Source organism: Chelonoidis abingdonii, chromosome 2, assembly GCF_003597395.2.
Source record: "Chelonoidis abingdonii isolate Lonesome George chromosome 2, CheloAbing_2.0, whole genome shotgun sequence".
Taxonomy (NCBI): domain Eukaryota; kingdom Metazoa; phylum Chordata; order Testudines; family Testudinidae; genus Chelonoidis; species Chelonoidis abingdonii.
Genome location: NC_133770.1, coordinates 131,826,682 through 131,840,776, shown reverse-complemented (window position 1 = coordinate 131,840,776; position 14,095 = coordinate 131,826,682). Strand labels below are relative to the sequence as shown.

The window sequence follows — 14,095 nt, the reverse complement described above, 5'->3', positions numbered from 1 at the left end:
TACTATGAACAGTTACGGCTGTGGCGCATGGCGCTCATGCGTAACTATATTTGGAATCCACATAGGGACCAGCACTCAAAGAAACACACCAACAGTGGAGCACCCACAGGGACACTACTTGAAGAAGAAAATAAGGTTTGGCAAGGAAGTATTTTCTTAACCTTCACTGGGAGTGCTATTACAATGATATTCTAATATGTGATTTTAGAATCTAAGATATAATAGTCAAGTATTTTAGTGAGATTCAAGTTGTCTAATGTTTTTAAACAAAGTCAAAAAATGACTGCAGATCAAAATGTGACCACGCAAATCTCTTCAGCTTACGTATTTTCCCCTCTAGCTAACCTAATACCTCCCACCATTAACACTCTAGTTGGCACAGTCCCTATTACTAGTTTAAAAAAAAAATTTTTTTTTTTGATTTCTGATAAGGTGGTATAAAGTGTTAAACTTTTCAAAACAAAAGACTTTTTTTAAAAAAAGAAACAGTGGAGCAGAAAGTCTTTATGTTTAAGGTTTCAGAGTGGTACCCGTGTTAGTCTGTATCAGCAAAAACAATGAAGAGTCCTTGTGGCATTGTCTCGTTAGACTGACCTCACATTTGGTAAGGCAACTCCCATCCTTTCGTGTATTTATACCTGCTCCTGTATTTTCCATTCCAACCATCAGATGAAGTGGGTTATAGCCCACGAAAGCTTATGCCCAAATAAATTCGTTAGTCTCTAAGGTGCCACAAGGACTCTTCGTTATTTTTATGTTTAAGGGTTCGTCTGCAATGCAGACACCGACTACACATGAGCAAATAACTGCCTAATATGAAGTGATGTGAAAGCACAGAAATACAGAATGGGAAAGATATTTCATTTTCTTTTTATAGTAGCGTTACGTGTTACACGTAACCATAGGGGGTACCAAATTTTCAGATGAGTATAATATTCAAGTTTTTCACTGCGATAGAAGTCATTCTACTATACTGAAACTTTCCGATAAGGTTAAGGTAGCTCATAGCTCTTACAAGCCAATTAGGACATCTTATTTTAAAGTTATAGTAGAATCTTGTTACACAACTATAAAGGAGTTGGCTTGACAGTCTTACATCAGAGTCTTGTGCTTCTATATTATATAAAGGATTAGTGTTTGTGGACAGTCCTAGCTCCTGGTCCTCTCATGAGTAGTTCAAAGACAGGAAAAGGTTAGGAATAAATGGTCATTTTTGTACTGGGACCTATGCTGTTCAACACATTCATAAGTGATCTGGTATACAGCGAGATGGCAAAGTCTGCACACAATACAAAATTACTCAATATATTTAAGTCCAAAGCAGACTGCAAAGGATTACAAAGAAATCTCACAAAACTGGGTGACTAGGTAACAAAATGGCAGATGAAATTCAATGTTGATAAGTGCAAAATAATCCCAACTACACATAAAAATGATGGGTTTTAATTAGCTCTTACCACTCAAATATCAGAGGGGTAGTCGTGTTAGTCTGGATCTGTAAAAGCAGCAGAGAGTCCTGTGGCACCTTATAAACTAACAGAAGTATTGGAGCATGAGCTTTCGTGGGTGAATATCCACTTCATCAGATCATTGGGTGATACACATCACCTTTATATTGGTGGACATAACAAAATGCATTGGGGGAGAGGGTGCGCACCGAGGGGTTTGGAGTGTGGGATGGGAGCTCAGGGCTGGGGCAGAAGGTTGGAGTACAGGGATGTGAGGGCTCTGGCTGGGGGTCCAGGTTCTGGGGTGGGGTCGGGGATGAGGGGCTCCAGCAGGGGTGCAGGAGAGTGCTCCGGGGTTACAGCAGGGAGAGAGAGGACTCCTCCCAGCTCTCTCTCCCCCCACAGCAGCTCCAGGGCTCGGGGCACAGGCTAAGCATCGCAGACACGGCAGGCCCAGGGCTAAGTTGGGGCTGGGGAAGGAGCGCCCCGGGCACAACCGGCCCAGGCTGGGGCTCAGTTCGGTCCGTCCCTTCCCCAGCAGGTTGGGGGCCGAGCTAGGTCCTGGTCAGGGGAGTGCGCCTCTCCCCCCATCCGCGGCAGATCCAAGCCAGGTGGGTTCCCTCAGTGCCTGTGTGGTGCTAAATAGGCTGCTGCATAGCTTACAGGGAACTTAGGTCTGATGGTATGGATATTCTTATGTTCTTAACAGCCTCTGGCAAATCGTTAGAACTACACTGCCAGAAAACTAAAGCTAACAGTTTCTAGTCCAATTTTATTAGGGCCTCTTCGGAAAACCCATTGCCCTTCAAAAGTTTAACTGCTTCCACAGCTGATCTCCAATCTACAAAACACAAGACTGGTTAAAGTTAACGAAATTTAATGTTATTCTCTTCCAGGCAGAGACCCATAACATTTCCGTGCATCTAAATGTTTTAGCGTTAAGACACAAATTTACATGCCTTAGAGTAAAGGACAAAACAGTAATGCTGATGTTTATTGATTAGTAGCACCAATTATGCAGTTTGTACCTTCATGTACTCCTTGATAAATTGAGCTGCCTTCACACCAGTTTCCACATTAAAACTTATGTCAACTTTCACTTCTGTCTCCTGGTCAGTAAGTTTTATTATTGGTACCTGCAAATATTTATAGAAGAGAGACATTTTATATACCCCAAATAGTAGGCTGAAGTTTTTCGATATTTGATTAGTCAGACATTTCCTTAATTTAAGGCATTCAGACAACTGGTCTATAGTGACATTGTATTACTGAACATCAGGTGAAGGTCTTCAAGGGGCTGATTTAGGGTATGTCTGCATTGCAATCACAGGCATGAATGCAGCACATGTAAAAATTACCAAGATAGCTTTGATCTAGCTAGCTCAAGCAGTAACAGTGAAGCCCTAGCAGCACAAGCTGTACAACTCCACCTGGTTCCTTGGGTACCTAGTGCTAACTCAAGAAGTGGAAGCATCAATGCTATTGTAATTCAAACTAACTATATTATGTCTACATCTCCTAGTCCCACCTCTGACTGCAGTGCAAACACACCCACAGAGAACTATTATCTTTAATTTAAGCGGACAATTATTTTTTTGAAGTGACTGGATTACAAGACCAACTAAATCCAGACCAACGCAAAACATTCCTATACTAAAATGCATGTGTTTATTTTCAATTAGAGGTTTATCATTTTCCAGTTTTCAATTATAACCTCATTAATCCACACTAGTAATAGAAGGACGTGATTACGGAAGGGCTAATACAGATCAGAATGGCTTCTAGACTAATAAATGCCAAGCAGTGGAGGAGCTTTAGCACCTCTAACCACCTAAAAAGAGTCCTAACAGTTTCCAAAGTACTAAGATAATATGCCACAACCTCAGAGGACTTCACTAGCTCTGCCATCATAGTACAGCAATAACACCTTTCTGGGCATTTGCTTTTGACATTGCCAACTCATTCATTTTCAGAGGGGATTTAGGAATTCACATTTCTTCCCTGGAGAATTAATCTATACTTCTGTACAACATCTCCCTAAAGTTAGTCCAAACATGCAATTACATAATTTCCATTAGAAAGTCTCTTAGCATGCATGACACCCGATTCATCAGGTTTGTAAGAAAGGTGTGAGAGACATGCCTTGAAAATGAATGGTTGCTAGAAATTATCATGCACTGGAAAAGAACTGAGCCTATGGTTATCCATATCCAGGGTACTCTCTGAGCTGCTTACCACACTAAGTACTACACAACCAATGTAGTAGTGCTAAAAAGGTTTAATCAGCACCTAGAACCAATCATCACATTTCTCTTGGTCTAGTTTCCCCTCTGCCCACAAAGTCAAGGTTGTACAGTCTATAGGATCAAGGTTCTCCGAATTCTAGAAGACTTTGCAGGTTAGCTAGCCAAGTAGTTATGACCAGAGACAAGGTTGTTGCTGAAGTAAAAGAGCATTGTACAATTAGCACGCAAGGTTCCATTTTCAGAGACAGGGAGTTTAACAAGTGCAACATGATAGCAAGCCAAACTACCAAGCAGTAATTGAGGAAGTCCTCTAACAACTTTCAGCACTGTAAATAAAATTCCTAAGAAGCTAGATCTCTGGAACAGTGATTATGAACATCATTATTAGAAGGATTCTGTCAAAACATACCCTACGAAAGTGTTATCCAGAAAACAGGAAAACATGAGATAAAAGAACACAGCAAGTCATCATGCATGAAGCACCAAAATAGCTACATGTGCCATCTTTAATAAGTTTTTTCTTTACATTGTATTTGTGTCACCTTATTATCAAAGCAGTTTATTTTTCCAAATAGGAGTTTTGTTTCTCACTACTTACCGTAGCTTTGTCAAGTACTTTAATGGAATATGGCTCAGCCACATTGTGTTTCCTTAGTGCTTGTTCCAGCAGTTGTAGAGGTGGGCGTTCCCATTTCCCAAACACAACTAAATCAATATCACTATAGACAGGAAACAAAATATAACAATAAAGTCCACTGAAATGAGACAGTAATATTCCCCTGTAGACAAATGGCAACACTAATCTTCTGCACAATACTTTGAAAGAGCTCCCAAAAATCTCAAATCTTTAAGTATGGTAGTTCTGCCATACTTTCTAGCATACTGTAACTTACGCCGATATAGGAATGGTCAATTAAGTCTATAAAAATAATTAAGTCAATTTCTCCAACGTTTTCCTAATGAAGCCTACTTCAAAATCAAGAAGCAATACAGTTCTATAAAAATAATATAGGATTCATTACTGCTGCAGATTCAGGTTTAATTGTGCTGTTGATCAAACTAGTAGTTTACAGAATTGTGGAGTCCAAAATGTTTTAAAAAACTAATGTGATTTTATTTAAAAAATTAATACAAAAAGGTTTTAAACAAACACTAGAAGCAGCTTTGGAAGTATGCAGGAGCCTGTGATATTGTAAATAAAGATATAAGCACATTGTGCTAGTGACTCACAGTGAAACTAACTAGACAATTTTAAAAACGGAGTTGACTGAATTGCAAAAGAAACGGCATAATTTGTAAACACTAAATTTCAGTTCTAAAAAGATTTTTATGTTGGTAAGAGACAGGGAAATTAATGATTAAACAGACAACCACTGAAAATTAATGTTCAATTATTACCTCAGTTATTATATAGCTTAGACAGTAAATATCAGCTATCCCACCAAGCATGAAATATTTCACAATACTGCTCAATTTGTATGGGTAAGTGAATGAATTATCGCAAAAGATAACAAGTGTTATCCCAGAGTGCATCTAAGAGAAACTATTTCAATCAAGAGTCAGCAATCAGTGGAGGGTATGGATGGTGACACAACGAATATTAAAATATTGATGTACTTTCAAAAGTTCATAGTATGTTCAGTGGCTCTTTCCCCGGTTAGGTGAGACATTAGATACAGACGTCCAGTAATGTTTGTTACATTTGCACATTCTGGTTTGCAAATATTTGAAAATAAACCAAATCCCCTCTAGAGGTTTATCACCACTTTCATAAGACAGACCAAAAAGGTTATGTACCAAAGTAACTTGCTACTTACCTAGTTGGAAGGTAAAGCCCTGTACTAAAGCTGCCAAATATCTGAACCTGAAAGGAAAAGTTAAATACTAAAACATATCCTGCAATTATTATTATTAAGCAAAATGTAGCCAAACAAGTCTTACAGTTAATAGGTCCAGAAAACATGAGTTTACTTAAACTATTTCTTGAGACTCTATCTGACTAATGTAAACAAATGTTATCCCACCCCAGCTCAAATTCTGTCAAGTTTAGATTAATACATCATAAAGGAAGATGTGGTGTGAAGTTAGCCTCACTCGGCCCCCCCAACTCCTCAAGTATTGAGAGAAGTTTGGAGTTTAATACAGTAAGTCTAAAAATGTTAATTCTTTACAGGAAAGGGTGGTCACTTCTCTTCAGGAAAACCATGTCTAGCACCACAGGCAGCAGAACAAAGACTACTGCAAGCAAGGCCATGCCTACTCTAGAAGTATACTACACCAGTAAAGCTTTCCTAGTGTGCTTACAGTTATACTGGCAAAGTTGCACTTTGAATCACTACAGTAAAGCCACCCATTACATGCAAAGTAAGCTATACTTGTAAAAGTGTGGCTTTGCTAGTATTACTGTAAAAACAGTAGCGACTACTGCTACAACAGCTACATCAGACAGCGGTCACTTCTTCACATCCCTGAGGAACACTGTGCCAGTAGAAGTCTGTAGTGTAGACCTGGCCTAAGTCATTTATTGCAACAACTCTCAACCCCACTTGGAGAGGTTTAAGCTAATGAACAATCCCTTCCTCTGAGAAAAGCATAATTGGAGAGTCGGAGGAAAATCAATCTCAGGGATAGCTTTACTTTTTAAACCAGTGATGCCAGAATCTGAAGACAGTAGCAATGAATTTTAAAAGACAAGAGAAGAAGCCAGTCTTGGAACAGATATTAAAAATACCTTGAGCAAAGTAAATACACTAATTCTACAGCCAGTGAACTGTAGAAAGACTTCAAACATCCACATCATAGCTCCATATTTATTGGTTGAAATATGGAAGCCATCCCACTAGAATCTCGAGCGAGGCAAGACTAGATTAGGTGGACCACCAATCTAATATGGCAATTCCTGTGGCTGAACTAATCAACTGGATGTGTTACTGGTTATTCTTGGTAAATGGGATTACTTCAATATACTTTAAGTGAAACCAATGAAAAACATAGTATCCAAGACTAAACTTTCACCAGGATTTCCTTTGAAACTATTCTAAAGATCATATTTCTTCTGTTTAAAGCTAATTCAGGATGCTGCAGACATGCTGAAAACACAACCAATTTAAATAGACATTAAAAACAATGTCCTTGTCCAATAAGTTTTATGCATACGTGAGTATTAAGGAAACACAATACATGAATGCTAACAGTTTAATAGAAACAAAATAAATCATCTATAATGCAAGACTGACTTATCAAATTTGATTGTTGTATGCAATGTAGCTGTGTTAGTCCCAGAATATTAGAGACACAAGGTGCGTGGGGTAATGTCTCACTCACCAACAGAAATTGGTCCAATCAAATTAAAAAAAAAAGAGTCAACAGCAGTTAAATTTTCTCCATATGTTTACAGGGATAATTAACAGACAAACAGTAGATGTGTTAAACCATTTCTGAGACAAACTTCTCTCAAACATATGCCACTTAAGGTTCCCTATTACACTAATGTATTTTATATAAATAGGTCTCTCTGCTGCATGTTTGGTCATTTCAGCAGACCATCACAGCTGCAAATAAATCTGATTAAAGGCTGCTTACCATAAGAGTCACCAACAGTATGCAAAAGTAACAGCAAAAGGAACCACAAAAAGTAAGAACAGACTTCCAGAAAGGGCTTGCAAAAATTTTACTATTTAAGCTACTGAAAACCAAAAGGAAAGGGATCTAGAATTTTGTCCAAAATATGGCCTCAAGCAACTCACCTTGCTATTACTACTTTCCTTCTTTAGACCTCTTGGTGGAGGTTATACATTGTGATTTAGTTCCTCTGACACACTTTTCCCTCAACAATCCTTAAGCATATTTTAGTCATACTTTTGTATCACATTTTTTCCACAGGATATTGATATCCTACTGCTTCCATAACGTAGGAAGATCTGTATGGATCTTCAAGGCATAGTGTTTTAAAAGTATCTGCCAGCCTATCAGTGCTTGGTTTTACATGTTTCTTTTATAATTTACAATACCAATCCCACAAAAATTAAAAAAGTTCTAAAAAACAAATGTCAAACATTTAGCTAGTGTTGCTAAAGCAAGTCTACACTCTAAGTTGATTACTGACATATGAACTTAATTCCTTATATTAATCATAAGCTATTACTCAAGAAATGATATGTATAAGAATTTCTAATTTGGGTGTAATTTTGCTTTAGTCAGTTTTGGCAATTGAAGATTTAGAGAGCAAGATAACTACTAGGCTTCAGCAACCTGAAGCCTAGATTTGAAATTCTTGTATTAAGCTTTGATGGTTTCAATTAAGAGTAGCTTGTTGTAAGAGCCAGCAGTGGTTGTTATATTGTAATGCAAGAGTTGCAACAAATTCATTTTTAAAAAGTTAAATGGAGAGAGAACTCAAGAAAGGTTGCATTAGGAAGACACAATGGAACTTAAATGAACTCTGTTCTACAGTGTTCTAGTAAATTTGATTTGAAACTTGAGAGGTACTCACATCAGCTGTAGGCCAAAGATCTTTGATGACTGTCTCTATTCTTTTCACCACTTCTCTTCTCATAGTTGCTTCTTCAGGACGAGGGGACATGAAGTCATAAAAGTCAATTATTTCTTCATGGAGCCTACAGGTGGGGGTGGGGAATAAAACAGTAGCATCAGCAATGACAGTGATGATGGAACTTCTCTATCCAATACAAACAAACAAAATGGTTTATACTCTTAACACCGTATACATGTTTTTAAGTCAATAGCCTTTCAACCAAACATCATTTTTAGAAATACTACTCTACAAAAAAGATTCCTTGTTTCAAAAACAGTTTATCTAAGTTGATGTATATTTTATCATCTTAATTACGTGTGCTAAGTCTAGAGACAAGGTATTGGTACTTCATAGATTATATAGGAGGAGTGGCCAACCTGAGCATGAGAAGTAGCCAGAATTTACCAACGTACATTGCCAAAGAGCCACAGTAATATCAGCAGCCCCCCTCATTAGCCCCCCACTCCACCCCCGCTTCCAGTGCCTCCCGCCCACCAGCAGCCGATCAGCACCTCCCCCTCTCCCCCCCCCTGCCCTGCACCTCCTGATCAGCTGTTTGCAGCATGCATGAAGCTCTGGGGGGGAGGGGGAGAAGCGAGGACACAGCAGGCTCAGGGGAGGAGGCAGGAAGCGTTGAGTGGGGGCAGGGCCTGTGACAGAGCCAGAGGTTGAGCAGTGAGCACCCCCTGGCCCACTGGAAAGTTGGCACCTGTATCTCCAGCCCCAGAGTCAGTGCCTATACAAGGAGCTGCATATTAACTTCTGAAGAGTTGCATGTGGCTCTGGACCCGCAGGTTGGCCACCCCTGTTACATAGTCTCCATACATTCAGAACAGAAATATGTACACGTTTAACTGAAGCAAGTCCCAACAAATATTTTTGTTGGTAGGCATTCCGATTTCTAACCCCCTTTAGCTCACTAATTTAAGCCTGATCAACTTTGGCTACTTAATTCCAAAATAAGGAAGCTATTTCAAAATAATGAGGGGGAAAATGGCAAGATGCATAAAATTCTGAGTATTACACAATGGGGTTCTTAAATGGTGAGCGCCACAGAGTTTAAGCTAGTTTTAGTATTACAGAGATTCTAATTTATGCATAAGAAATATGAATTTCTCCTGTACTTGCCTTGTAAATTCTACTTCTCTGAAGGCATCTAGCAGGATTTTCACCAGGGTGGATAAAAATCAAAGATTTAAAAAAAAAACAAAACAATTTTTAAAGCAGATTTTTTGATCAAATGCTTTTTGAAGTAAAAAACCTATCTAAAGACAGTTTTAATTAAGATATATTTGAGCTACAATGTATCTCATCATGGAATAGGGATTATAAATTCTAAATCTATAGTATGAGACAATATATTCATTTAATGTTTAAGATAAATTTTGTAAATGAGTTCCAACAGTTCATGGATTAGGGACCCAATTTTATGGGTTCCAGGGGCTTCTGTATAGATTTAGGTTAATCTTTGTATCTACCCAATGGGACTCAGTGCTCAGTCTAGAAGATACCATCAGAGATGCTTAGTTTTGCAGTTCTCAAACTGTGGATGTGTGTCTCCAGGGTAACATGCTTGTTAACAACAAAAATGTTCATATATAAATAAATAAATGGAGGTTAGAAATAACAGACCTCAACCCTATTGTCCCTCTGCAAATTTGTGTTCACAGAGTCAATCCCTAGAAGTGCAAGGGTTCATAAAGTTCAATGAATAGAAGATTGTTGGAGGTGGAATAGATCTGGACAAGGAGAAGAAGTCTGGAGATAAATGTGAGAAGGGAGGAATAGGCAGTAGAAACAAAAATGAAACTGTTTGAGCAACACATTCCAGAAGTCTTGAGGTCTTTCTGAGTGTAGCCTTCATTAATTTGAAGACGTATCATACCATTCTCTCACTAGAAGGGAAAACCTATAATGGCAGCAGGCTGTATGAGACACCCAGTTTGGGAATATTTTAATGAAGTTCCTCTACCTGTGGGTAAATCAGGCATGCGTGCAAAATGCAAAAAGTGCAACAAAGAAATGCAAGGCCAGGTTGCCCAAATGAAACAACATCATGAGAAGTGTTCCTTCTCAGGAGGAAGTTGTGTTGAAGATGATGAAAGGAACATGTTTGAACATGCAGGATCTTCAGGTTGGTAAACTTTTTTATTTTATTTCATACTTCTTCCTTAAGGACTGCCTGTCTTCCTTCTGGACTATTCTTGATTTCTCATATATGAGCAAAAGATATAGTTGTTACTGAATGGTACTATCATTTTAGATGCAGCTGTGATAAAAAAATAAATAGCTGAAATAGGCAGACCTTCCTTTTACAATTTCACCTTAAAGTAGTACTGAGTGTCAGTGAATGCAATGAGTAACACTAAATAAGCAGTACGGTAGTAATTACAGAACTGCATTGACTTATTTTGTTTAGAAGAATCCATCCTCAACATACAGAATTCTGAAGACTATCCACCTTCAAGATCGCCATCATTTTCCATTGTTTAAGAGTATCTGCCAATGATAGTGTTTCAGTCACATCATGTATGTCACATAGCCACAGTCTATCACCTGTAGCAAAAAGAAAAAAATCTTCATCATCCAGAAACCACCATAGGTAAGTTTGTGATAAGAACCAGCAGATTACAAAAAGAGGTAACTGATGAAAAAATTGCCCCATTTGTTTATGCGACAAACTCTCCTTTTCCTATGACTGAGAACCCACATTTAAATGACTGAACCATGTTTAAGACCAGGATGCAGTCCACCAACACAGCAGATGTCTCAGGCAAATTGCTGGATAAAGTATATGAAAGAGAAATTGAGCAGTGTGCAAAACGTCGAGAGGGTAAAATTGTTAACCTTATCCTTGATGGGTGGAGCAATGTCCACAAGGATCCTGTTGAATGTGCTTGTGTGACGACATAAGAAGGGAATGTCCTCCTTACAGAAACAATTGATACATCAGGAAATACACACACAGTAGAACACTGACAAGAAATAGCAGTAAAAGCTACAACAAACTGAAAAAAAAAATTCAAATGTCTAGTACGCAGCTTGGTCACAGATAATGCTGCAAATGTATTCAAGATGAGAAGAAATTATTTAGAAAACAGAGAAGAGAGTCCCAGGCTAATAACGTATAGTTGCAGTACTCATTTGATGCATCTCCTAGCCAAAAGACTTCAGTGTTCCAGAAATAAAGGGCAACGTTGTTGAAATTGCAGAATACTTCTCTAACAAACACATTGCAGCAGCTGCTCTGAAAAAAGTGGGAAGAACCAAGCTAACTCTCCCACAAGCCGTGCAATGGAACCAGTAGTGGACGGTCTTGAGCACTGTATCAAGAACTGGCCTAATCTGATGACAGTTTGTGAACAAAACTGAAAAAAAATAGATGACACTGTCACAGCCAAAGTTCCCAACATTGGGCTTAAGAGAAATGTTAAACACGTGCTGAGTACACCCTGAAGCTCATTTCTGTAGTCTTGAACAAAATGCAGGGAAATAGCTGTTTTATTGCTGATGCTTTTGAAATCTGGAAGGAACTGAGTGAGATCTTAAAAAGAGATCTCTGCAATGACAGAGTTAAATTACAAACATTAAAAAAATGAATGGGACAAGCACTATCTCCAGCTCATTTTCTTGCAAATATTCTCAATACTCGGTACCAAGGTCAAACCTAAACTGATGAAGAAGAGGAGTTGGCTATGACATGGACATCCAGCAATCATCCCTCCATAATGCCAACTATAACAAACTTCAGAGCTAAGGGTAAAACATTCAAGAAATATAATGTTTGCTGATGTTTTAAAGAAAGTCACAACAGCGAACTGGAGGAAGTCACTTAAGCACTTGGATTCAGAGACTGATAAAGTGATAATCTCACTTTTAATAGCAGTAGCTTCTTCTGCCAGTGTAGAAAGAATAATTTCTTCCTTTGGACTAATTCATTACAAATTGAGAAATCATTTGAGTCCTGAAAAATCAGGAAAGCTTGTTTTTATTTTCCAGATTATGAACAAACAGGAAAATTAAGGTGAAGATGACTGACTTAGCTGCAGATACCAATATTTTAAGTTTCTCATGTTGACCTGGCTGACACAGTCGATTTATTTTTTTTTTTAAATAATTACATTTAATTATTTTAGTTAAAAACAATTTTAACAAAAACAAACCTGATTTTAAAAATTTTGAATGTTTAACTAAATTCAAATGGTTGCTTTGTTAAAATATTCTATGTTTGCTGTTGAAGAAAAAAATCCAGAATACATAACGCTGTTGTTTTAGTTAAATAAAAATTTAAAATGTCTGTCTAGTGATGTTCTCCACCTAATACAGCATGGCAAAAAAATCCTCCAAATATTAATGATTAACCTGTTGCATTTGAGAGAGTTCACTTCCCCAATGACTTCATAAATGTATGCTTCAACTATCTTTGGTAAATGAAATAACCAAACAAACAATCATGCATTTTCTAATATAGCTGGAAAACTACGGTAATCTGAAAAATTTCAAAATAAGTCACTTAAAAAATGTATATTGCGTACCTTCTAAAAATGAAACCTAAATCTATCTGAGTTGTGAAGAATATGTTATAACAACAAATAAGAATGCACTCTTATGTTGAAATCTATGATTAAATTGAGTTTTCTTGACTATTGATTTAAATCATTATTTAAATCAAATCCATCCTGATAACAATTTAGCGCCAGGTTAATACATCACAAAATGGATAACATGCTTCCATTTAAGATCTTCCTATGTGTTTGTACACTATGCCTAGTATTATGGGTCCCTGATCTAAGCGGTTGAGCTCTATTGCAATGCTTATGAAAAAAAGATAATGGCTCTACTGCAAGAAGAGGTTGTCATAAACAGATGGTTAAGGGTTAAATGTCTCTTTTACCTGTAAAGGGTTAAGAAGCTCAGTGAACCTAGCTGACACCTGACCAGAGGACCAATGGGGGGACAAGATACTTTCAAATCTTGGTGGAGGGAAGTCTTTGTGTGTGCTTTTTGTTTGGTTCGTTGTTCGCTCTCAGGACTGAGAGGGACAAGACGTACACCCAGACTTCCCAATCTTTCTGAATCAGTCTTTCATGTTTCAAAATTGTAAGTAATAGCCAGGCAAGACGGATTAGTCTTATGTTTGTTTTCTTAACTTGTAAATGTGTCTTTTTGCTGGAAGGATTTTTACCTCTGTTTACACAGCCGGCCCTCAAACGAGAACGTCCGGATGGATAGATACATGTTGAGTGCCGGAGGAACGCCAGAGACCAGCCAAGAACTGCGGAGCGCGATCGCTCACGCCGAGACGCCATGCTCCTCTGGCAGTGCGAGTCGTGCAGCATCACAAGCTGCCTGCAGCAGAAGGTTACTTGCACCTTCTATGGCCCGGTACCGAGTGAGCGTGAGAGAAAACTCATGAGGAGAGCGTGCCTAGCAGGAGGCGAACGGGCTAGCCTCTCTCACAACCTACTTGAGTCCACGACACTCGGTGTAGTTATACAGTGTTAACAGCTGAGATAACGCTGCACTCAGGTATGGACCCCGCAGCCTGCAGGAGCGCACTCGCAGACTAACGGACACTTTCAGCCCCGCAGGTCCATACACCTCGCTTCTCTGACCACCCTTGGGGAGGCCGAGGCCATTAGATATGACCGTGCGCTCCTTCCTCATAAAAAGTGATCATGCAGGTCCCCACTTTTTGGACCTAAAGTTCAAAGTGGTGGGAAAGTTCAAAGTGGGGAAAAAAAAGCCAGTAGACATGGTCTCTCCTTCTCTAAAGGGAAAGCAGCAGGGTGAGAGGTTTTTTTAGGAAAACCAAAAAAGCCAGTAGGATTTTTTTTTCTCCTTTCTAGCTGCTTGGAAAGCAGCCT

At 38.6% G+C, this 14,095-nt stretch overlaps 1 protein-coding gene across 5 annotated transcripts in view; it reads right to left on the bottom strand.

Annotated features, from left to right (window-relative positions):
• The window catches only part of TENT4A (terminal nucleotidyltransferase 4A), a 103,336-nt gene that overhangs the window by 66,630 nt on the left and 22,611 nt on the right, over positions 1-14,095 (bottom strand). For all 5 annotated transcript variants that reach the window (XM_075062669.1, XM_032795133.2, XM_032795144.2 and 2 more), the window contains exons 2-5: positions 8,187-8,310; positions 5,512-5,558; positions 4,293-4,413; positions 2,477-2,584 (exon numbers count right to left, since the gene is read on the bottom strand). In XM_075062669.1, the coding sequence (XP_074918770.1) occupies positions 2,477-2,584; positions 4,293-4,413; positions 5,512-5,558; positions 8,187-8,310 (400 nt within the window). The remainder of the gene's footprint in view (positions 1-2,476; positions 2,585-4,292; positions 4,414-5,511; positions 5,559-8,186; positions 8,311-14,095) is intronic.